Source organism: Scyliorhinus canicula, chromosome 8 (genome assembly GCF_902713615.1).
Source record: "Scyliorhinus canicula chromosome 8, sScyCan1.1, whole genome shotgun sequence".
Taxonomy (NCBI): Eukaryota; Metazoa; Chordata; class Chondrichthyes; order Carcharhiniformes; family Scyliorhinidae; genus Scyliorhinus; species Scyliorhinus canicula.
The window spans coordinates 83,865,839-83,890,940 of record NC_052153.1 but is presented as its reverse complement, the minus strand read 5'-3'; the positions used below and the strand labels follow the sequence as shown (position 1 = coordinate 83,890,940).

General features: G+C 55.1%; 1 protein-coding gene across 6 annotated transcripts in view; it reads left to right on the top strand.

Moving 5' to 3' along the window:
* The window catches only part of LOC119970362 (solute carrier family 28 member 3-like), a 422,249-nt gene that overhangs the window by 178,933 nt on the left and 218,214 nt on the right, over positions 1–25,102 (top strand). For all 6 annotated transcript variants that reach the window (XR_005461594.1, XM_038804850.1, XM_038804849.1 and 3 more), the window contains exon 8: positions 6,557–6,634. Coding sequence is in view for 5 of the 6 variants with exons in the window: in XM_038804850.1 (XP_038660778.1) it covers positions 6,557–6,634 (78 nt within the window). In the remaining variant the exon portion in view is untranslated. The remainder of the gene's footprint in view (positions 1–6,556; positions 6,635–25,102) is intronic.

The following is a 25,102-nucleotide window of genomic DNA, read 5'->3' as shown; positions in this document are numbered from 1 at the left end:
ATCAGAGTAATCAGTGAAGTATCAGATCGCACTTGTTGTCCAGCTAGCACAGTGGTTTGCACTGTTGCTTCACATATAGCTTCTTCAGTGCATCTTCAGAATACTCCCCAGTTACACTGCCCTGGCGCTCAGAAATTATGGTCCAATCTCCAACATATTTCTCTACTATAGTCTCTTCGAGCGTCTCAAAATAGTTAGTGGTGCTTCCTCATCCCAATGCTGTGATTCCAGCATGAATAGAAAATGCACCAGGGGCGAAATTCTCCGACCCCACGCAGGGTCGGAGAATCGGCCGGCAGCGGCGTTATTCCCGCTCCCGCAGGGTTTTTAAATCTCTGACCGGCCAAAAACCAGCGCTGTGCAAATCCCGCCGGCAGCCTCTGAAAACAGCTGGCGCCGGCGGGATTTCATTTTTGTTTTTAGTTTCCACAAATCTCCGGCCCGGATGCGCCGAAGTCCACGTCGGCGAAAATCACAGTTGCTTTAAAACGGCGTCAACCATTGAAGATGGTTGACGCCGTTCAGTGTCGGGGGGGGGTGTTGCCGGCAAGCGGGGGGGGGTTGGGTTGCGGCATGGGGGGTTGCGGCATCGGGGGGGGGTTGCGGCATCGAGGGGTTGGTTGCGGGCATCGGGGGGGGGTGGGTTGCGGCATCGGGGGGGGGTTGCGGCACCGGGGGGGGGTTGCGGCTCGTTGCGTGCATCGGTGGGTTGCCAATCGGGGTGGGGTTGCGGCATCGGGGGGGGGGGTTTTGCAGGCAAGATCGGGGATGTGTTGCGGCATCGGGGGGGTGGGGGGTTTGGGGGCAGCGGCGTGCAGAGAGGCGGGGCGACGGATGCCCGGGGCCAACGCACCGTCGCCCCCCCTCTGTACGCCGCCCCCCCTCTGTACGCCGCCCCCCCTCTGTACGCCGCCCCCCCCTCTGTACGCCGCCCCTCCCTGTACGCCGCCCCCCCCTCTGTACGCCGCCCCCCTCTCTGTACGCCGCCCCCCCCCTCTGTACGCCGCCCCCCCCCCTCTGTACGCCGCCCCCCCTCTGTACGCCGCCCCCCCCTCTGTACGCCGCCCCCCCCTCTGTACGCCGCCCCCCCCTCTGTACGGCCCCCCCTCTGTACGCCCCCCCCCTCTGTACGCCCCCCCTCTGTACGCCCCCCCCTCTGTACGCCCCCCCCCTCTGTACGCCGCCCCCCCCTCTGTACGCCGCCCCCCCCTCTGTACGCCGCCCCCCCCCCTCTGTACGCCGCCCCCCTCTCTGTACGCCGCCCCCCCCCTCTGTAACGCCGCCCCCCCCTCTGTACGCCGCCCCCCCTCTGTACGCCGCCCCCCCTCTGTACGCCGCCCCCCCCTCTGTACGCCGCCCCCCCATTGTACGCCGCCCCCCCCCTCTGTACGCCGCCCCCCCCTCTGTACGCCGCCCCCCCCTCTGTACGCCGCCCCCCCCCTCTGTACGCCGCCCCCCCCCTTCTGTACGCCGCCCCCCCTCTGTACGCCACCCCCCCTCTGTACGCCGCCCCCCCTCTGTACGCCGCCCCCCCTCTGTACGCCGCCGCCCCCCTCTGTACGCCGCCGCCCCCCCTCTGTACGCCGCCCCCCTCGAGCCGCCCCCCTCTGGAAGCGCCGCCCCCCCTCTGTACGCCGCCGCCCCCCCTCTGTACGCCGCCGCCCCCCCTCTGTACGCCGCCGCCCCCCCTCTGTACGCCCGCCCCCCCTCTGTACGCCGCCGCCCCCCCTCTGTACGCCGCCGCCCCCCCTCTGTACGCCGCCCCCCCCTCTGTACGCCGCCCCCCCCTCTGTACGCCGCCCCCCCCTCTGTACGCCGCCGCCCCCCCTCTGTACGCCGCCGCCCCCCTCTGTACGCCGCCGCCCCCCCTCTGTACGCCGCGCCCCCCCCTCTGTACGCCGCCGCCCCCCTCTGTACGCCGCCGCCCCCCCTCTGTACGCCGCCGCCCCCCCTCTGTACGCCGCCGCCCCCCCTCTGTACGCCGCCGCCCCCCCTCTGTACGCCGCCGCCCCCCCTCTGTACGCAGCCTCCCCCCTCTGTACGCCGCCCCCCCCCTCTGTACGCCGCCCCCCCCGGCTCTGTACGCCGCCCCCCCCTCTGTACGCCGCCCCCCCCTCTGTACGCCGCCCCCCCCTCTGTACGCCGCCCCCCCCTCTGTACGCCGCCCCCCCCTCTGTACCCGCCGCCCCCCCTACTGTACGCCGCCCCTCCCGTACCCCCCCCCCTGTACGCCGCCCCCCCCCTCTGTACGCCGCCCCCCCCTCTGTAACGCCGCCCCCCCCTCTGTACGCCGCCCCCCCTCTGTATGCCGCCCCCCCCCTCTGTACGCCGCCCCCCCCCTCTGTACGCGCCGCCCCTGTCCCCCCCCCTCTGTACGCCGCCCCCCCCTCTGTACGCCGCCCCCTTCCCCCTCTGTACGCTGCCCCCCCCTCTGTACTGCCGCCCCCCCTCTGTACGCCGCCCCCCTCTGTACGCCGGCCCCCCCTCTGTACGCCTCCCCCCCCTCTGTACGCCGCCCCCCCCCTCTGTACGCCGCCCCCCTCTGTACGCCGCCCCCCTCTGTACGCCGCCCCCCCTCTGTACGCCGCCCCCCCCTCTGTACGCCGCCCCCCCCTCTGTACGCCGCCCCCCCCTCTGTACGCCGCCCCCCCCTCTGTACGCCGCCCCCCCTCTGTACGCCGCCCCCCCCTCTGTAACGCCGCCCCCCTCTGTACGCCGCCCCCACCCCAACCACCCCCCCCACCACCCCACCCCCCCCCCACCCCAACCACCCCCCCACCCCAACCACCCCCCCACCCCAACCACCCCCCCACCCCAACCACCCCCCCCACCCCCCCACCCCCCCCACCCCCCCCCACCACCCCAACCACCCCACCACCCAACCACCCCACCACCCCACCACCCCCCCACCCCAACCACCCCCCCCCACCCAACCACCCCCCCCACCCCAACCAAACCCCCCCCCACCCCAACCCCCCCACCCCAACCACCCCCCCCACCCCAACCACCCCCCCCACCCCAACCACCCCCACCCCAACCACCCCCCCCCACCCCAACCACCCCCTACCCCAACCACCCTCCCCTCCCCAACCCTCCCCTCCCCAACCCTCCCCTCCCTCCCCACCCCTCCCCTCCCCAACCCTCCCCTCCCCACCCTCCCTCCCCACCCCTACCCCCCTCCCTACCCCTATCCCCCTCCCTACCCCTATCCCCCTCCCTACCCCTATCCCCCTCCTCACCCTACCCCCCTCCCCACCCCTACCCCCCCTCCCCACCCCTACCCCCCTCCCACCCTACCCCCCTCCCCACCCCTACCCCCCCTCCCCACCCCTACCCCCCTCCCCACCCCTACCCCCTCCCCACCACCCCCCTCACCACCACCCCCCTCTCCACCACCCCCCTCCCCACCCCTACCCCCTCCCCACCCCCCCCCTCCCCACCACCCCCCTCCCCACCACCCCCCTCCCCACCACTCCCCTCCCCACCACTCCCCTCCCCACCACTCCCCTCCCCACCACTCCCCTCCCCACCACTCCCCTCCCCACCACCCCCCTCCCCACCACCCCCCTCCCCACCCCTCCCTCCCCATCATCCCCCTCCCCACCCCTCCCTCCCCACCACCCCCCTCCCCACCCCTCCCTCCCCACCACCCCCCTCCCCACCCCTCCCTCCCCACCACCCCCCTCCCCACCACCCCCCCTCCCCACCACCCCCCTCCCCACCACCCCCCTCCCCACCACCCCCCTCCCCACCACCCCCCTCCCCACCACCCCCCTCCCCACCACCCCCCTCCCCACCACCCCCCCTCCCCACCACCCCCCTCCCCACCACCCCCCTCCCCACCACCCCCCTCCCCACCACCCCCCTCCCCACCACCCCCCTCCCCACCCCTCCCTCCCCACCACCCCCCTCCCCACCACCCCCCCTCCCCCCCTCCCCACCACCCCCCCTCCCCACCACCCCCCTCCCCACCACCCCCCTCCCACCACCCTCCTCCCCACCACCCCCCTCCCCACCACCCCCCTCCCCACCACCCCCCCTCCCCACCACCCCTACCCCCCTCCCCCCCTCCCCTACCCCCCTCCCCACCCCCCCTACCCCCCTCCCCACCACCCCTACCCCCCTCCCCACCACCCCTACCCCCCTCCCCACCACCCCTACCCCCCTCCCCACCACCCCTACCCCCCTCCCCACCACCCCTACCCCCCTCCCCACCACCCCTACCCCTCTCCCCACCACCCCTACCCCCCTCCCCACCACCCCTACCCCCCCCCGATGCCGCAACCCACCCCTCGATGCCGCAACCCCCCCTCGATGCCGCAACCCCCCCCCCCCGATGCCGCAACACCCCCCCCATGCCGCAAACCCCCCCCATGCCGCAAATCCCCCCCCCCCCCCCCCCCCCCCCGATGCCCCCACGCCGGAGTCATCTACTCCAATTTTGCTCGCCGGAAATCGGTGTTACGACGGTCTGCAGAGAATTTCGCCCCAGGTGAGTGAACCAAGGCTAAGAAATTCTAGCTTGTTTATTGATCTTGTAAAAATCTCAAATTGTGATGCTTTGCTGATGCCTTCCAATATTAATCCTGATGTGGAGATGCCAGCGTTGGACTGACGTGAGCATAGTGAGAAGCCTTACAACACCAGGTTAAAGTCCAACAGGTTTATTTCAAATCACTAGCTTTCGGAGCACAGCTCCTTCCTCAGGTGAATGAAGAGATGGGTTCCAGAAACATATATATAGACAAAGTCAAAGATGCAAGACAATACTTTGAATGCGAGTCTTTGCAGGTAACTAAGTCTTTACAGTTCCAGACAGAGCAATTGAAGAGAGGGATAATCACAGGTTAAAGAGGTAAATTGTCTCAAGCCAAGGACAGTTGGCAGGATTTCCTAAGCCCAGGCCAGATGGTGGGGGTGAATATAATGCACCATGTGTCCAAGGTCCCGGTTCAGGCCATATTTATGTGTGCGGAACTTGGCTGCAAGTTTCTGCTCAGCGATTCTGCGTTGGCTCGAGTCCTGAAGGCTGCCTTGGAGAACGGTTAGCCTAAGTTCAGAGGCTGAATTCCCTTACTGCAGAAGTGTTCCCTGACTGGAAGGGAACATTCCTGCCTGGCGATTGTCGCGTGATGCCCGTTCATCCATTGTTGCAGCATCTGCATGGTCTCGACAATGTACCACCCTTCAGGACATCCTTTCCTGCAGCATATGAGATGCAACGTTGGCCGAGTCGCACGAGTATGTACCACGTACCTGGTGGGTGGTGTTCTCACGTGTAATGGGTGGTACCCATGTCGATGATCTGACACGTCTTGCAGAGATTGCTATGGCTGGGTTGTGTGGTGTCGTGGAATGGATGGAATTCCTTTCGATGCCAATATCGTGGTGAATAAAACAATGATTCCAAATAATGTCCTGACCATCTGCCTCCTTAATCCTAACAACTCTACTGTTTTCTATTCATAGATAGAATCATAGAATTTAGGGCCTGTTAGGGGCTGGTCTAGCACACTGGGCTAAATCGCTGGCTTTTAAAGCAGGCCAAGGACGGCCAGCAGCACGGTTCAATTCCTGTACCAGTCTCTCCGAACAGGTGCCGGAATGTGGCGACTAGGGGCTTTTCACAGTAACTTCATTGAAGCTTACTCATGACAATAAGCAATTTTCATTTCATTCTCATTTACAGTGCAGAAGGAGGCCATTCGGCCCATCTGCACTGGCCCTTGGAAAGAGCACCCTACTTAAGTCCACACCTCCACCTTATCCCCGTAACCTAGTAGCCCCACCTAACCTTTTTGGACACTAAGGGCAAATTAGCATGGCCAATCCACCTAATCTGCGACCGTGGGAGGAAACCGGTGCACCCGGAGAAAACTCACGCCGACACGGGCCGAACATGCAGACTCCACATAGTGATCCAAGTTGGGAATCAAACCTGGGACCCTGGAACTGTGAAGCAACAGCGCTAACCACGGTGCTGCCGTGCCACTTACCACTGTGCTATTGTGCCACCCAGCTGACTTATATTGGCTGATTTATATTGAGTTTCAGTCCCAAACAGCTAAAATTTTAATTTCTCATCCTCTAGTTTAAATCCCATCAGAGAGTGGCCTCTCCTTATCCCTGAAAGTTACAACAAAAACTCCCCAAAGTTTGTTTCCCTGTATTGTCTTGTACATTTTCACTGACCATATTTTAGCTGTTTTGGCTGCATTCTCTGCATCTCTCTCTTTGTCACCTCTCCTTTTTCAGACCTTCCTTAAAACCCATCTCTTTATTCCTTCTTTGGCTCTTAATCCATTATTTGATCACTTCTGTGAAACACCTTGAATATGTTTTTACAATAAAGCCACTATACAATGTAAATTCTTGATTTACTATCATATATTTGTTAGCAAATAATGTTTGCCAAATGTTTGTTGTAAATGATGCTGTTCTTTTCAACATTTGTGATACCAATATTAAATATTTGGCTCTCGTATTATTATGAAGCTTGTTGATTATTCATATGCTTTTGAACAAACATTTACACAATTTAATTATTTTCTTACAGATTTTTTTGAATTACACGGATGCTGGCTCAAGATTTTTATTTGGTGAAGCATACACAAACCACTTTTTCGCTTTTAAGGTCAGTTTAACATGTGCTTTTCACTTTACAATGTCTAAAGAGTGATGCCACAATTTAAATGCCAATATCCCACAAGAACACGAGAAATAGGAGCAGGTGTAGACCATATGGTAAATCGAGTCTGCTCCACAACTCAGCACGATCATGTCTAACCTTGGGCTTTAGCTCTACTTTCTCACCTACTTTCTATACTCTTGATTCACTGAAAGACCAAAATATATCTATCACACTCTGAAATGTATTCCAATGATGGAACATAACCCTCTAGGATGGATAATGCCAAAGGTTCACAATCCTTTGAGTGAATAAATTTATCCTCATCTCAGTCCGTAGTGATTGGCCCCTAATTCTGAGACAGTGACCCCGTGTTTTAGATTCCCCAAATAGTGGAAACAAAGGATGGAATCTTCCAGTTCCATCAGCAGCAGGGAACATGGTGAGCAAGGGAACTTAATTTGGAGCGAGGCCAAAAATCAGTTTCTCGATGTCACGATTGTGTTCTTGGGAAAAGGCAGGTGGAGCTTCCTGATGAAGAATGTCAGGAAGCCCTTTTGCATGTATTAGCGGGTCATAAATGCTCATTAAAAGGCTCCCTTGCCAGAATTAAGTCCTCCAAATTAAATTCCCCACCGGAAAGAAATGAGAGTGTTCACTTTTACGAGTGTATATAAATGGTGAGCACCTGGTGAGCTTCACTTCTTCCATAGCTTATAAGTCAGTAGACACTGCTTTCACCTTCTTGGGACTCATCAGGTGCCGGTAGCAAGAACTGCGCGGAGGCTGGAAACGGGAGCCGAATGGTGAATGGGAGGGATGGGGTGGAGCAGATGCTGAAAATGAGGTGCAGACAAAGCGTTGGGAGGTCTAGAGTGGCAGGGTGGAGTGGAGGCTGGGCATGGGAGGCAAGCAAAGTGTGGAGCCAGGCAAAATGTGGAGTCAAGGTAGGGTGAAAAGGTAGAGCACAGTTTGGGTATTGGAGGCAGATGAAGGATGGAAGGGGGGAGACTGAGAAGGATGGGGAGAATATCTAAAGAGGGGAGGTAGTAAGGGAAAGTGAATGTGCAGCAACATTGGATGAAGGGAACTGCCTTTCTTGTTGGGTCAGGGCTCCTCTGGCTGCCTTGGGGAAGAGGGTTTATGGATAAAAATGGTTAGAAACTACAGGCCTTGGAGGGCAGGGTTGGTGGTGTCGATGGTTGGGTCCTAGGGGTTGAACTGAAGATACTTGGCAGAGAAGGTAACAGTCACAATCAGAGGGGAGTAATTTGAACAAAGAACAGTACAGGAACAGGCCCTTCGGCTCTCCAAGCCTGCACTGATCATGATGCCTCTAACCATCATAACTGGTGCAGGCTTGGAGGAGCGAAGGCCTGCTCCTGGGCTGTACTGTCCTTTGTTGAAACTACTCCCCTCTGATTGTGACAGTTCCTTTCTTTGCCCAGTACCCTCAGTTCAACCTGTTATGGGCCAGGACTTGGAAACTCCAAAGTGTATTATGAAGCTTATCTGATCTATAACTTTTATGTCGAATTTGGCTAGGATGAGCACAAGAGCCTTCGTTTCAGGTGTGCTTCATCAGACTTTCTAGGCTTTTTATCAAAACAAAGTTTATAATAAGAATGTAGTTAACATATATAAAACACTTAGCAAGAATTTGTTATCAATTATAAACATGACAAAAAACACAACAGCTACAGTACTCTATCTATATAACTATTAATGACCCCCCCCTTAGCTGTTCCAATTCAATGCAAAATCCAATTAAACCAAAACTCCTTTCAAGGTTGTGGCCCAGCACACTAATCTCACTTGAATGGGACTGGTCCTTTCCCAGAAATTCTGATCCAGTTTCCAACCAGCAGATTCAAGACTCTTTCAGGAAAGCGACTTGAGCTTTAAGGTTACCAAGGCAGTTTGCCACACCCTATGTGCTTTCAGTTCATTGGAACAGCTTTAAAATTAAACAGATCAAACAGGGAAACGTCCTGCAGCTGAACACAATGCTTTCCAGTACTGCTTCTTCTACAGTCCAAACGAACAAACCGTAAAATGAAACCAAAACGCTAAGCTCTCACTCACCTGACAGCCGCAACTAACTCCACCCATGAATGACATCACTGAAGCCATGCTACAAGCCTTGTGATAAAACAAAACTGTTCTTAAAGGGACACTCCCATGACGAACCCTTAGGGTCCAACCATTGGCAGCACCAAGACCTTCAGTGGATGTGGTAGGTTGGGTTAAGCTTTTATGGATGGGGCCGGGCCACGGAGGCATACTGCTTGATTTATGGGCGATGTCAGGGCAAGGATGGGCACAGGGACGATACCAGGTATCGGTGGTTTGATTCTTCACAAGTGGCAAACTGTGAATATACAGGGCCCTGGCACTAAATGTGTACATTAAAACCTGTGCAGTACTCCTTTCCTCTATGATCTCAGTCACCTGTAAGTGGCATTATGTTTTTTTAGAAAATATTTTATTGAAGCATTTATAATTTTCACAGTTTAACACATTAACATCTCTTAAACAACCGCGTGGGCCGACACAAGTAAAGAAAGAAACAGAAACAACCTACATAACAGCACCCTCTACTCCCCCCGCTCTATTCCCTAGCTGCCCGTAAACTATATTCTCTGTCCCATTGTAACATTGCCATGCCTCCTGTTTTCCTTCCTACCCCCTTTTTCCCTCCCCCTCCTTACTGCTGACGTTCAATTTCCCTTGACGTAGTCTATGAACGGCTGCCATCTTAGGGTGAAGCCTTGAATTGAGCCACTCAGAGAGAGAATTTAATTTTCTCCAGACTCAGAAACCCTGCCATACACTGATCCACACTCCTGACTTTGGGGGCTCCATGTCCCTCCATCCCAGCAAAATCCGCCTTCGGGCCACCAGGGAGGAGAAGGCCAGAACATTGGCCTCCCTCCCCCACTTGGTCCCCGGATTTTCCGATACCCCAAATATCGCCAATTCTGGACTCGGAGTTACCCTTCCTTCCAGGACCTCTGACATAACGTCTGCAAAACCCTGCCAGAATCGCCTCAATTTCAGACATGCCCCAACATATGTAAATGGTTTGCCGTGCTACCCCCATACCGCCTACATCTGTCCTCCACCTCCTCAAAGAACCTGCTCATCCGGGCTACCATCATGTGGGCCCTGTGGACCACCTTGAACTGGATCAAGCTAAGTCTAGCACACAACGGGGATGAATCTACTTTCTTCAGGGCTTTTCCTACAGCTCGAATTCTATTTCCCCACCCAGCTCCTCTTCCCACTTCCTATTCACCTCCCTGATAGAGGCTCCTTCCTACTCCATGAACTCCTTGTACATCTCCGAGACCTTCCCCTCTCCAACCTCTATTTTTGACATCGCCTTATCTTGTAACCCCCTCAGGGGGAGGCGAGGGAAGCCAGTCACCTGCCTCTGGACAAAATCTCGTACCTGGAGGTTTCGAAACCCATTCCCGCCTGGCAACTGAAACTCCTCTTCTAATGCCTCCAAGGTCAGGAAACCCCCTTGAATGAATCGGTCCACAAATCTCTCAATCCCCGCCCGCCGTCATCCCTTATAGCCGGCATCCAGCACCCCGCCCCCAAAAAAACTGGTGATTGTTACAAATCGATGACCACACTGATGCCCCCTCCAATCTCATGTGTTGCCTCAATTGGTCTACGCCCTAGGAGCTGCAACCACCACAGTACTCGTAGAGTACAGAGCCGGCAAAAATGGCAGGGGCGTTGTCAATAAAGCCTCCAAACACGTACCCTAACAGGATGCCGCTTCCACTCGCTTCCACACCGATCCCTCCCCCACTACCCACTTCCTGACCATTGATATGTTGGCCGCCTAGGAATAGTTAATAAAGCCCAGACCCCTCTCTGCGACCCCGTTGCAGGAGTGCCTTCTCTACTCTCGGAGTTTTTTTTTATAAATGTTTTTGATTCAGTTTTCATGTTTTATATTGAACAAATCACAAATTGTTAGAGAGAGAAGAGAAAAAATAAATAAATAAACAAACAAATAAAAAAAATAAATAAAAAATGAACACGCAAAAATTACAATATTTACAGGTAAGCATCTTCGTAATACTAACTGTGGCCTCCCCCCTTTAGCCGGCATACATATTTTACATTCCCCAATATGGCCGAGGCACATGTTTATTGGCATTTATTTACAGTTTGGTTTTGGGCCTTAGCTAGCCATCAAACCCCCATAACGAACCCGTAGCCCCCCCCCCCGCTACCTTCCCCCGATTCCCATCCATTTTCCCCTGATTCCTGGCCACCCGACTATTCTTCCTCTTCTACGTTGGCCACAAACAGGTCCCGGAACAATTGCATGAATGGCTCCCACGTTCTGTGGAAGCCGTCGTCCGACCCTCGGATGGCGAATTTGATTTTCTCCATTTGGAGAGATTCTGAGAGGTCGGACAGCCAGTCTGCAGCTCTGGGCGGTGCTGCTGACCGCCAGCCAAACAGGATTCTACGGCGGGCGATCAGGGAGGCAAAGGCAAGGGCGTCTGCCCTCCTCCCCAGGAATAGATCTGGCTGGTCTGAAACCCCGAAGACCGCCACTAACGGGCATGGCTCCACCCTCACCCCCACCACTTTGGACATAGCCTCGAAGAAGGCTGTCCAGTACTCCACCAGTCTGGGGCAAGACCAGAACATGTGGGCGTGGTTGGCCGGGCCTCTTTGGCACCGTTCGCATCTGTCCTCCACCTCCGGGAAGAACCTGCTCATACGGTTTCTTGTTAAGTGGGCTCTCTGTACCACTTTTAGTTGCGTCAGGCTGAGCCTTGCGCACGTGGAGGTGGAGTTGACCCTATGTAGTGCTTTGCTCCAGAGTCCCCACCCTATCTCCATCCCCAGGTCGTCCTCCCATTTCCTTCTTGTTGCGTCCAGTACGGTGTCGTCCCTTTCTACCAGTCGGTCATACAAGTCGCTACAGTTCCCTTTCTCTAGGATACTTGCGTCCAGTAGATCTTCCAGTAGTGTCTGTTGTGGCGGTTGTGGGTACGTCCTTGTCCCCTTTCGTAGGAAGTTTTTGAGCTGCAGGTACCGTAGCTCGTTCCCCCCAGCTAGCTGAAATTTCTCTGTCAGTTCGTCCAGTGTTGCGATCCTGTCGTCCGTGTATCGGTCCCTGATTGTCAGTGTCCCCCCATCCTGTCTCCACCTTTTGAAGGTGGCGTCAGTCAGTGCTGGTGTGAACCTGTGGTTGTTGCAGATGGGAGCCTTGTCCGACATTTTGGTCAGGCCAAATTGCTGCCGCAGTTGGTTCCAGGATTGGAGGGTGGCTGTCACCACTGGGCTGCTGGAGTGTTTTTTGGGTGGGGATGGGAGTGCTGCCGTGGCGAGGGCCCGGAGGGAGGTCCCCATGCAGGATGTCTCCTCCGCACGCACCCACTCGGCTTTTGGCTCCTGGATCCATCCCCTTACTCGCTCGGCTGTTGCCGCCCAGTGGTAGAATTGTAGATTCGGGAGAGCTAGCCCCCCCCCCCCTGGATTTTGTTTTTTGTAGGACCTTCTTTGGGATCCTAGCATTTTTACCCCCCCATACGAACGCCGTGATACGTTTGTCCAGCACTTTGAAGAAGGCCTTGGGGATGTAGATCGGAATGGATCTAAACAGGAAGAGGAACCTGGGCAGTACGTTCATTTTGATCGTCTGGACTCTCCCCGCAAGGGAGAGCGGGAGTGCGTTCCATCTTTGCAGGTCCTTTTTTACTTCCTCCGCCAGGCTGGTGAGGTTCCATTTGTGGATCCCTTTCCAGTCATGGGCTATTTGGATCCCCAGGTAGCGGAATTTATGTCGGGCTTGTTTGAACGGCAGCCCCTTTAGTGCTGCCCCCCCCCTGCAGGTGCACTGGGAAGATCTCGCTTTTGCTCATGTTGAGTTTGTAGCCCGAGAAGGCTCCAAACTCTTTCAGGAGCGCGATGATTCCGTCTATGCTGCTTTGTGGGTCCGAGATGTAGAGGAGCAGATCATCTGCATAGAGTGAGACTCTGTGCTCTCTGCCTCCCCTTCGGATCCCCCTCCAATTTTTTGCTGCCCTGAGCGCGATTGCTAGCGGTTCGATTGCTAGTGCGAACAGCAGCGGGGACAGTGGGCATCCTTGTCTGGTGCCCCTGTGCAGCTTGAAGTATTGGGAGTTGGTATTGTTAGTCTGTACACTCGCCATGGGAGCGTTGTATAGGAGCTTAACCCAAGCGGTGAACTCTGTTCCAAGCCCGAACCGCTCCAGTACCTCTATGAGGTATTTCCATTCGACTCTGTCGAAGGCCTTTTCTGCGTCCAGGGAGACGATCACCTCTTGTGTTCTCTCCCCGGAGGGGGTCATTATCACGTTCAGCAGGCGCCTGATGTTCGAGGTGAGCTGTCTACCTTTGACGAAGCCCGTCTGGTCCTCTGTGACCACCTCAGGTACACAGTCTTCTAGCTTTTTGGCTAGGATTTTGGCCAGTACTTTGGCGTCTGCGTTCAGCAGAGATATGGGTCTGTATGACCCACATTCCGTTGGGTCTTTGTCTTTCTTAGGTATCAGCGAGATTGAGGCCTGTGCTAACGTGGGCGGCAGTGTGCCCCTAGCTAGCGAGTCTGTGAACATCTCCCGCAGGTGCGGGGCCAGCGCTGTTGCAAATTTTTTGTAGAAGTCCACCGGGAATCCGTCCAGTCCCGGCGCCTTCCCCGTCTGCATGGAGCTGATGCTGTCCATGATCTCTCCCAGTGCTAGTGGTGCTTCCAGGTCCCGTTTCCTTCCCTCTCCCACGACAGGTATGTCCAGTCCATCAAGGAACCGGTTCATCCCAGCCTTCCCCGTTGGGGGCTCTGAGGTGTACAGCTCTTGGTAGAAGGCGTTGAAGGTTTTGTTAATCCTCTCTGGTTCTGTTTCCAACATGCCTCTGGTACCCCTGATTTGCGCAATTTCTCTGGTGGCTGCCTGCTTTCTCAGCTGGTGTGCCAACAGGCGGCTGGCTTTGTCTCCGTGTTCGTACAGGGTCCCGCGCGCCTGGCGGAGTTGGTGCACTGCTTTCCTGGTGGAGAGCAGGTCAAAGTTCCTTTGTAGTTCTTTTCTCTCCGCCAGGAGCTCTACGGTCGGGGCCTCAGAGTATTTACGGTCTACCTCCAGTATGGAGGCGACCAGCTTCTGCCCAGCCACCCTTTCCTCCCTATCTCTTTGCGCTTTGAAGGCAATGATTTCCCCTCTTAGTACGGCCTTAAGCGCTTCCCAGAACGTGGAGGTTGATACCTCCCCGTTTTGGTTGTTCTCCGTGTACTCCGCTATGGCCCGCGCTATCCTTTCGTTGAAGGCCTTGTCAGCCAGTAAGGCACCGTCCAACCTCCATGTTGGGCGCTGGGCCCTTCCCGTCTCCAGCCGCACGTCCATGTAGTGTGGGGCGTGGTCTGATATCAAAATTGCGGAGTATTCCCCGGACAGGCGCCGGAATGTGGCGACTAGGGGCTTTTCACAGTAACTTCATCGAAGCCTACTCGTGACAATAAGCGATTTTCATTTCATTTTCATTTCATTTCATTTCATTCCACTTTGTCTATCCCTGGAAGCACCGTTTTCCCCACCACAAAGAAGTCAATTCTGGTGAACACGTTGTGTACTGGGGAGAAGAAGGAGAATTCTTTCTCCCCCGGGTGGGCAAACCTCCAGGGGTCCACAGCTCCCATCTGCTCCATAAAGTGACCGAGTTCCCTTGCCATGTTTGAGGTTTTCCCCGTTTTGGGGTTTGATCTGTCCGTCCTTGGGTCCTGTACACAGTTGAAGTCCGTCCCCCCCCCCAATGATTAGTCGATGCGTCGCTATGTCCGGGATTTCTGCCATGGTCTTTTTGATGAAGCTCGTGTCGTCCCAGTTGGGCGCGTACACGTTGACTAGGACTACCGGCGCCCCATCCAGGGCCAAGCTGACCATGACATACCGCCCCCCCTGGGTCTGTAACCGTCTTTGTCGCCCTAAACATTGTCCTCTTGCCGATAAGTATCGCCACCCCCCTGGCCCTTGTCCCATAGCAGGAATGGAAGGTTTGTCCCACCCAGCCCTTTCTTACCCGCAGTTGGTCCTGCTCCCTCAGATGCGTCTCTTGGAGGAAGACTATGTCGGCCCTCATGTTTCTGAGGTGGGTGAGGACTCTAGATCTCTTCACTGGGCCGTTAAGTCCCCCCACCAGGTGATTATCCTGTTGGAGGGCTTCTGCCCCCTCATTCCTGTGGGATTAACCATGTTTGTCTGGTGGACGAGCCCCTGCCCTCCGGGGTTTCCCTTTGTTAGGGGGCCGTCCAGGATGGCCGCTACCACTGCTCTCCCCATGCGGTCGGGTCTCTGCGCTCCGGGGTTTCCCCTTGTCCTGGGGGCACCCGCCATGGCCGTCCACTGTGTGTCCGCCACGCGGTTAGTCCCCTGCACTCTGGGGGGCCCCTTTGCCCACAGACTGTACTGGGTGGGTGCTTGCAGCGGTTCCTTGTTCCAAGCCCTTGGTTGTGGTACTTTGTAGCCCTGTTCCTTTTCTGGCCTCTTTTGTCCCTTTGTCCCTACCTTTCCCCTCTCTGGTCTCTCCCTCCCTGTGTGCCCCCCCTGGTCTCTCCCTCTACCCTCCTCCCCTGTATACCCCTCCTTTGCCCCTCTATACCCTATTTCTGTCCCCGTTTGCTCTCCCGACTTTGGTGGGTGATCTCCCCCCTCCCCTGCCTGGCGCCTTCCCCCCTGTTGGGGGTGCGCTGCGGCCCTGCTTTGTTGCGTGCCCCCGGCGCTAGCTTTCCTGCTAGTACGGTGGCTCCCCTCTCGGAGGTTGTTGTCTCGCTTCTCCTCTACCTGGCCTCTACGGTTTTCTGCCCGCTCTTCCCCCATCCTACCCGTTGGCATGCCGTTGCTCCTTGCCAGGGGCCCCTCGTTCCTACCTCCCCTGCTGTTCTTCCAGCCCGTGCTCCTCGACGAACCTATTCGCCTCAGCAGGGGCTGTAAAGAAATATTCCTTGTTTTGGTATGTGACCCAGAGTTTCGCTGGGTACAGCATACCAAAACGCACTTTGCTCCTGTAGAGAGCTGCTTTCGCTCTGTTAAACTCAGCCCGTTTCTTAGATATATCCACTCCACGATCTTCATAAATTCGGATGGTGTGCCCTTCCCATTTGCAGGCTCTAATTTCCTTGGCCCAGCGCAGGATTGTCTCCTGATCCCGGTACCGGTGCAGTTTGGCTATGACTGCTCTCGGTTGTTCCCCTGCCTTGGGCTTCGGGCGCAGCGACCGATGTGCTCTGTCCAAATCCGGTGGGGTTGGGAAAGCTTTCCTCCCCACTAAGTTGCCCAGCATTGCAGCCACGTATGCTGTGGGGTTTTTACCCTCGGTCCCCTCTGGCAGGCCCACTATCCTAACATTTTGCCTTCTCGAGCTGTTTTCCTGGTCTTCTACCCTGCCCTTCAGGCTCCCCTGTGTTGCGCCCAGTCTCGCCACTTCCCTCTCCAGGGCCGTGACCCGGTCGCTCATGTCTGTCGCTGCTTTCTCCAGCTCCTTAATGGTTGCCTCATGGGCTTCCAGTTTCCCCCCTTGAGCTTCCAATTTCTTCCCTTGGGCATCCACTTTCTCCTCCAATCTGGTCAGAGCCTGCTGCACCCCTGACATGGCCCTGGCCACTGCTACCTGTGCTGCAGCCTCTGCGTCTGCTTTCACCTCTGCCTTGATTGCCTGCAGCTGCTCCCTCACCACCTCAGTAAAGGCTTCCTTCCAATTCCACCCCCCCTCTAGCCCCGGGGGAGAGGGTACCTGTGTGTCCGGCTCTTTTTGATGTGGCGATACATCTGTCCCGCCGCTTCGTGTGCTAATCCGCTCGCCTGAGCTGGTTTGCCCTTTGTCCCGTCTGCTTATGGTGCCCCCTTTCCCTTGGCTCCCTTCTGGCGTTTTTTTCTCCCCCTTCCCTTTCATCTTTTCTTCTCCCCTTGTTTTTATTTTCCCCCTTTTTTCCGCGCCCTATTTTTATTTTATTTATTTGTTTATTAATTATTTTCTCCCCCCCTTTTATGCAACTCCTCTCAGGTGGGCTTACTTTGATGGGAGTGGGTGTAGAAAGAGAGAAAATAATATATATATCCCTCCCCCTTTCTCTTTAACAGTTTTCTTTTTAAAATAAAAGTCCTCTTCTTTTTTTTTCCCCCCCACTTTCCCCCTTCCTCTCTCACGCAGGAGAGAGAGAGAGGATTTTGTCCAGTCCTTTGTTCTTGCTACATGGTGGTCGCTGCCGGTTTGGGGGGGGGGATTCCACTCCTGGCCTGGGGGGGGCGGGGGAGGAGACGCCGCTCCGCTCCAGGCCTGTTGGGGGGGGGGGGGGGGGAGTGGAAGACTCCGCTCCAGGCCTGGGGGAGGGGGGGACGCCGCTCCACTCCGGGCCTGTTATTGGGGGGGGGGGGGGGGGAGAGACGTCGCTCCGCTCTGGGGGGGGAGGTTGTGTGTAGTCTCCGCTCCGCTACAGGCCTGGGGGGGGGGGGGTGTGTGTGTAGTCTCCGCTCCGCTACGGGCCTGGGGGGGTGGGTGTAGACTCCGCTCCGGGCCTGGGGGCGAGGGTTGTGGACCGGCGCTGCTGGGCCTCTCCTGCCTTCACCGCTTGAGTCAGCCTCTCCTGCCTCCGCACCTCTCCTGCTGCCGCCGCTGCCGAGGATCCTCCGATGACCGGTTTGTTGGGGGGGGGGGGGGGGGGGGGGGGGGGATTGGGTGCGCGGCCTTTTCCTTCCCTTCCCTGTTCTCCGCCGCTACGGGAGCCCCTCTCCTTGCGACCGCTCCGCTTGCTGACCGGAAGTCCTCTCTACTCTCGGAGTTTTACCTGCCCACACAAAACCCGATATCGCCGTGTTCATTTTCCTGAAAAAAGCTTTTGGGGTAAAAATCGGAAGATATTGAAAAAGAAGAGCAGTCTCAGAAGGACTGTCACCTTGACCATCTGCACACTCCCCGCCAGCGTCAGGGGGAGCATGTCCCAACTGCAAAAATCCCTTTTCATTTCATCCACCGCTTTGGCCAGATTTAACTTATGAAGCTGCCCCCAATCCTTAGCCACTTGAATTCCCAGATATCTAAAACTCCTCTCAACGACTCTGAACGGCAACTCCCTCAGTCTCCTTTCCTGCCCCGTGCCTGGATCACAAACATCTTGCTCTTTCCCATATTTAACTTGTAACCTGAAAATCGCCTAAATTCTCCTCGTATCTCCATGATTTAGGCTATCCCCCCCACCGGGTCTGTGACATAGAGCAACAAATCGTCCGCATATAGAGAGACTCTGTGCTCCACCCCCCCCCCCCCCCCCCCCCAACCCACCCTCACTATTCCCCGCCAGACATTTGATGATTGAAGGGCCATTGCCAAGGACTCTATGGCCAGGACAAACAGTAATGGGGAGAGTGGACATCCCTGTCTTGTCCCCCTGCAAAGACTAAAATATTCTGACCGGACTCGGTTGGTTCTTACATTTGCCAACGGAGCCTGATGTAACAGCCGGGCCCAATCCACTAATCCCTGTCTGAACCCAAACCTGCCTAAAATGTCCCATAGGTACTTCCACTCTACCCGATCGAAAGCCTTCTCCGCGTCCATGGCTACTACCACCTCAATATCGTGCCCCTCCGCTGGCATCATTATAACATTAGGAAGCTGTCTAATATTGGACATCAGGTGCCTGCCTTCACAAATCCCGAGTGATCTTCCCCGATTACCTCCGGGACGCAATCCTCTTTTCGAGTGGCCAAGATCTTTGCCAGCAATTTAGCGTTAACGTTCAACAGGGAAATTGGCCTGTACAATTCACAGTTCTCCGGGTCCTTATCTCGCTTCAGGATGAGAGAAATTGATGCCTGTGATCGCGTTGGGGGGAGTACGCCCAGCTCTCGAGACTCGTTAAAAGCCTTAACCAGGAGCGGCCCCGGTAACCCAGAGAACTTTTTATTAAATTCCACTGGGAATCTGTCGGGTACCGGGGCCTTACCCAATGGCATCGCCCCAACCCATCTATCACCTCACCAAGCCAAATTGGGCCCCCCATGTCTTCCACCAGCTCCTCATCTACCTTCGGGAACTCTAGCCTATCTAGAAATTGATTCATACCCTCCTCCCCGGCTGGGGGTTCCGACTCATATAACCGACTATAAAATTCATGGAACTCATCATTAACTGCCACCGGGTCTATCATTACCTTCCCTCTCATATCCTTTATTTTCCCTATTTCTCTCGCTGCCTCCTGCTTCCTCAGCTTATGTGCCAGCATCCTGCTAGCTTTCTCCCCCTATTCATATATTTCCCCTTTTGCTCTCCTCAGCTGTCCCTCCGCCTTACCTGTGGAAAGGAGCCCAAATTCCATTTGGGGTCTCTGAATCTCCCTCAGGAGCTCCTCCTTCAGAGACTCCGCGTACCTCCTGTCCACCTGTAAGATTTCTCCTACCAATCTGTCCAGCTCAGTTGTCTCCCTACGGGCTTGAATCGAAATAAACTCCCCTCTTCAATGCCACCCAAACCACTCCTGCCGCAGTCTCTCCCTTATCATTGTTTTGCATGTACCCCCGGATGGCCTCCCTCACAAATCTTATTGTCCGCTAGCAGCCCGGCATCTAATCTCCACTGTGGGCGCTGAGACTTTACTGTGCGCCCATAGGTCTACCCAATGTGGCGCATTGTCTGGCACAACAATTGCTGAGTACTCTGTCCTTCACCCCTGCTGACAGTGTTTTATCCAGTACAAAGAAATCTATTCTGGAGTATACCTTGTGCACATGGGAGTAAAATGAATATTCCTTGCTCCTTGGCCTCCCAAATCTTCACAGATCCACCCCTCCCATACGCTCCATGAACCCCCGCAATTCTTTCGCCATTGCTGATACTGTCCCTGACCTAGAATTCGACCGGTCCAGCCTCGGATCCAGGACCGTGTTGAAATCACCCCCCATAACCAGCCGGTGCAAATCCAGGTCAGGGTATTTTCCCAGCACCTTCCTAACAAATGCGACCCCAGTTTGGGGCCTATATATTTACCAGCATCATTGCCATTCCCTGCAGTTTCCCACTGACCATAATAAATCTACCCCCCGGGTCTGCCTCTATCCTCCCACCTCAAATTAACTTTCCTCGGCCAGCCCTTAGCCCATGCCCCTCATCTCCCTTGGTCCGTCCCTCAGCAGCTACCGTCCTCTGCTCTCCATCTCCAATCCCTCACAAATCCCTTACTCGTCAGCAGTCCTCCCTCCCACCCCTCCCTCCCCCCTTACTCGATCTCTTCTCAGTTCTCCCCTCACTTTGCTCCCGTTAACTAGATATCCAGCTAGCCTAGCAGCTCTCGCCCCATGCGCCTCGTATGCTACCACATGCCGGATCTCCCCCCCGCCTTAACATGAGTTCTAGGGCAGCGTGGTGGCTCGGGGGAATGGTAATATCAAATGTTCAAAATTAAAATATGTTTCACATATGACGCCTCTGTCACGTTAATCTTCACAGCGGGCCTGCCTGCAACTTCAGCCCCTGTTTCCCTCCAGTCTGCCCACCTCCTGTGCCCAGTGGCCCAAGATCATATGCCAACGATGCAGACTCAGTTCATAGAATGGGGGTGTGACCATACTGTCAACAGAAAGACAGGAGTCAGACTGATGCAAAAGGTGAGGAGCACCAGACCTCACCTCACAGCAAGTTATCAGTACTTTCTTGCCATGTATATTGACCTGCTGTCATTGCCAATACAGGCCGATTAGCCTGGGGTGACGTTACACAGACCTTTGGAGGGTTCGGGGGTGGGGGTGGGAAATGGGGGGGTGGGGGGAAAGAAGGGAAATAGGGACGGGCAAGGAAGGAATTGGAGGGGAGGCGGGTTTGGGAAAGGAGGGATTGGAGGAGTAGGGAGGAGGGGCTTGCCTTGTTCCTATGAGAATCGGGCGAGGATGAGGGCCTCCCAGGTCCTCCAGGCATGCCAGACCCTCGCCCTCACCACCGCCGCCAATCCTCCATCCTCCCTCCTTTTCCTCCTTCAGCATGTCACCTCGCTGCTGATCCAGGTTGTGGAGGGCACAGCAGACCACCAGAAAGTGGGAGACCCTCTGGGAGGTGTACTGCAGTGTATCACTGGAGGGGTCCAGATATCAGCACAGGTGGGAACATGGGCCTCGTTATATCTGGACTCAGCCTCGGTCTCAAGCCTTCGCACTGGCGTCATCAGCCGTGACCTCAGCCGATACCCACTTATCCCCCAAGAGCCAACCTGTTATTTTGGGATAGTCGTCGAAGATGCTGGGGATCCCAGGTTGTAGCTGTGATGCATGACCCAGAGGTGATGGTCGCACACAAGTTGAACACTCAGGAAGCGGAACCCCTTCCTGTTAATGAAGGGCACTCCCCGATGCCCAGTGCTCGCAAGGCGACATGAGTGCCATCAATACCCCCTGTACTTGGGGCATTCCGGCGATCGCAGAGAATCCTGCAGCCTGGGCATCTTAGTCGACATGGTCCAGCTGAAAGTTGCTAAAGTCGGATGCCTAGACATGCAGGGCATCCATGACCTCACAGATGCGCTTGTGGACTGCAGCTTAGGAAGCCCTGCACAAGTCCCTGTCCATGCTCTGAAATTAATTAGTTGCATAGAGGTTCAGGGCAGCAGTGACCTTCGCAACCACCGGGAGCAGGTGTACTCCTCTTCCACGGAGTGCGAAGTCCGCGAGGTCATGGCACAGGTGCCCTACTGTCGCTTTGAAGAGTTGGAGCTCCTGTGGCACATGCTGCCCATCAACCCCCTCCAGGGTATTCCTCGGCCTAATGGGTGGCCGGTTCTTCAGGGTGTGTGATGGCCCCCTGCACATGGGGTGCTGTCTCCAGCATACGCCGACCCCAAGGGATGCCTTCTCCAGTGTCTGCCTGCCACGGCTGCCACCAGTACCGCGAGGGCTGCCTCTGCGAGACTGATAGTACCAGCCATATTGTTATATCTGTAAGGAATTGGGGAAGGACCGAGACCGACAATCAGCCAGGGCTTCCACCCCGGGATCCTTAAATCCACCAAGCTCCTCCCCACCATTATGTGTCTGCCCCTCATTGTGCCATCCAGTGAGCTAGTTGTGCTGGAAAACCTCGGTTTACACACTTATCCCTGACCACAGCAGTAGCCGCTAGAAACCAGAATCCTGCGGGAACATTAGGGAGACCGTGCTCAACTTCCCTCCCTGATCCACACGCTTCGCCTATCATCACGAGGATATCCCAAGTGCTGAGGCCTAGCTCTTGCGTGTTTGATTGTTTTTTTTTTTTTTTTTTCTTTTTTTTAAATTTAGGTTAGCCAATTATTTTTTCCAATTAAGGGGCAATTTAGCGTGGCCAATCCACCTGCTCTGCACATTTTTGGGTTGTGGGGGCGTAACCCACGCAGACACGGGGAGAATGTGCAAACTCCACACGGACAGTGACCCAGAGCCGGGATCGAACCTGGGACCTCAGCGCCGTGAGGCTGTTGTGCTAACCACTAGGCCACCGTGCTGCCCTGCGTGTTTGATTGTTGACTGCTGCTCTATGGTCCTGACGCTTCTCGAGTTCAGGCGAACTGTTCAGGCTTCAAAGTTTGATTGAAATGTAATGCAATAATCATCATGTCTACCAACGAGAAGCCACTTGAGTAAACTTTTATTGGCAAAACGGTCGCATTAATAAAGATTTGAAAATCAACTACTTAACATTTCACATATCACACTAACCATTAGTCAACAAAGAAACATCACCGTTCCATATTGGCATCAATACAAAGCTAGATCAGTTCATTTTCCCAAAAAAAAACCCTTGCAGGTTCCTCAACAAAAACAGGATAAGCCTGAGAATGTTTTATCATGTCCAGAACTTAGTCACAGAAATGATCTGTCCATCAGTGTGTTACCTGGAGGTTGTTCCACATATCAGTGTCATTCTCCGTCCATGAGCCGCAGCCCTCCCACACGGCCCAATGTCATCAGAATTAAATCCTGGCATCCGCATATTACACTGGCGGTGAAGGTGCAGTTAAACATCCTTGATTTCCAGCATGTTTGACCCACAGCAACGTACTAGTTGTGTGCAGCAATCACCACAACAGCAACAAAAACATCAAGGGCAGGATTTTCCATTCTTGAGGTTAAGGGCTGGATTCTCCAGTCGCCGAAGGTGCCGAAATCTTGTTAGGCGACCGGCCGGAGAATCGGAGAATCCAAGTTTACGACCAAATTGAGAGTGGCGCTGCTTTTGCGATTCTCTGCCCCTTCCAAAGTGGCGTACTCTAGAATGGCCTCAGGACATTGCCTGAGGCCCCCCCCCCCCCCCCCCCCCCCGGTGCTCCGCCCCTTACCTGCCGAGTTCAGGGAATATTTTGCAGGCCGGGTCCGCGAGCAGCCGCTGCCATGTAGTAAGTTGCGGCTGCTGCAGGCCACCGCCATGCGCATGCTTCACCACGGACCCGGCAATGCTCCAGGGTGTTTCGGCAGCTGGAGCCGGGTGCTAACCCCCAGGAAAACGGGGAATCGGTGGCCCTTTTGCACCAGTTTTTGTGGCGTAAAACACCACCGTTCCCACGCTGGCATGGAGACATAGCCCCAGAATCGGAGAATCTAGCACCAAATATTGATATCAGGGCAGGATTCGTGGACTTCCACGAGAGCAAACTTGGTGCCACACCTGGACCGATTCAGTGAATGTTAAGGGTCTGGCACCGACGTCACGTGGAACACAATCGATTCCGCTGCCGGATTCGCAGGATTCATCATAGAACATAGAACATACAGTGCAGAAGGAGGCCATTCGGCCCATCGAGTCTGCACCGACCCACTTAAGCCCTCACTTCCACCCTATCCCGGTAACCCAATAACCGCTTCTAACCTTTTTGGTCAGTAAGGGCAATTTATCATGGCCAATCCACCTAACCTGCATGTCTTTGGACTGTGGGAGGAAACCGGAACACCCGGAGAAAACCCACACAGACACAGGGAGAACGTGCAGACTCTGCACAGGCAGTGACCCAGCGGGGAATCGAGCCTGGGACGCTGGCGCTGTGAAGCCACAGTGCTATCCACTTGTGCTAAGGCTGATAGGCTGCAGCCACATACACACACTTCACTCCCCATGCAAGCTATCCTAGCCAAGAAGATGACAAGGCGAGCGATCCCGAGATTCACGGACTCCGAGCTTGAGACCCACCTGAACATCGTGGAGGAAAGGCTGACCACCCTGTTCCCCGGCCTGTGAAGGAGGCTGCCAGCCGTCGCCGTGCGCTGCGCCTTGGCCAAGGTGGCAGAGTAGTAAGCGTTACAAGCAACACCATTTGGACCGGTCTGCAGTGCCGCAAAATACTGCATGACCTCCTCAGCGTGGCCAGGGTGAGTAGGCAGCCCTGGCCACCAAAGCCACCAGCAATCCACTCCCTGGGCTGCATGCCTCAGACTGGGTGCTATGTCTTTTTGTCCGACGTCATTTCGTCCAACGACACTTCGTCCACGTCTTTTGGTCCAACGTCTTTTTGTCCGCCCGTCTTTTGGTCCAACGTCACTTCGTCCAATTATCCAATTACAAATTAACTCCGTATAAAACCATTCAATTAATAAAATGCAAGTACAATACAGCAAGTGAATTTAGTTGCTAAAATGCAAGTAATTGATAAAATGCAAGTAAAATGCAAGTTGAAAAATGCAGTTTAAAAATCTTAAAATGCAGTTAAAAAATCTAAAAGTTTACTAATTATTTTTTTTGTCTAAGACTTTTTGTAACTTGATGTTTTGTAACTTGTAGCACTCCACTCCACTCCCCACATTAACTTTTTATGCAATAAAGGATTTTTATTACCGGTCTCTTTCCTTTAACGAGCCTCGTTAAAGGATAGATATTATTGTTCTCTTTCTTAATTCGCCCATCCCGAAATGGCAAAGTTCATTGTGTCAACGAAGAGTAAAAGGAAAGTAGCTGATGGAAATAACTATATCTACGATTTTCATTCGAGCAGTCCAAACCTAGGAAAAGAATACTGGAGATGTGAGAAAAGAAGGCTATGTTCAGTGCGGATTCACACGGTAACGGAAAACAATGAGCCGAAAATTATTTATTTCTCTAATGAGCACCTTCATCCAGCTGATGTTGATTCGTTAAATGCTAGAAAAGCAGTTGCAGAAATAAAGCATGAAGCAGTGGAAAACATAGCAGCAAGTTCGCGTAGCATACTAGCGGCCAAGTTTACGCAGCTATCAGAAAATACTTGCTCTCAACTCCCTAGGTTGCCCGTCGTCTCAAGAACTATTCAAAGGTGCCGACAAAAAAATTCTGGATTTCCCGCTAATCCAGCGGCTAGACACGGTTTTGAAATACCTGAAAAATATTGTAGACTTGACAATGGCGAACAGTTTCTGAGATACGATTCGGGTGCCGAGGATCAACAGCGCTTACTAGTATTCGCATCAGAAAGTGCTCTTCAGGATTTAGCATCATATCGTC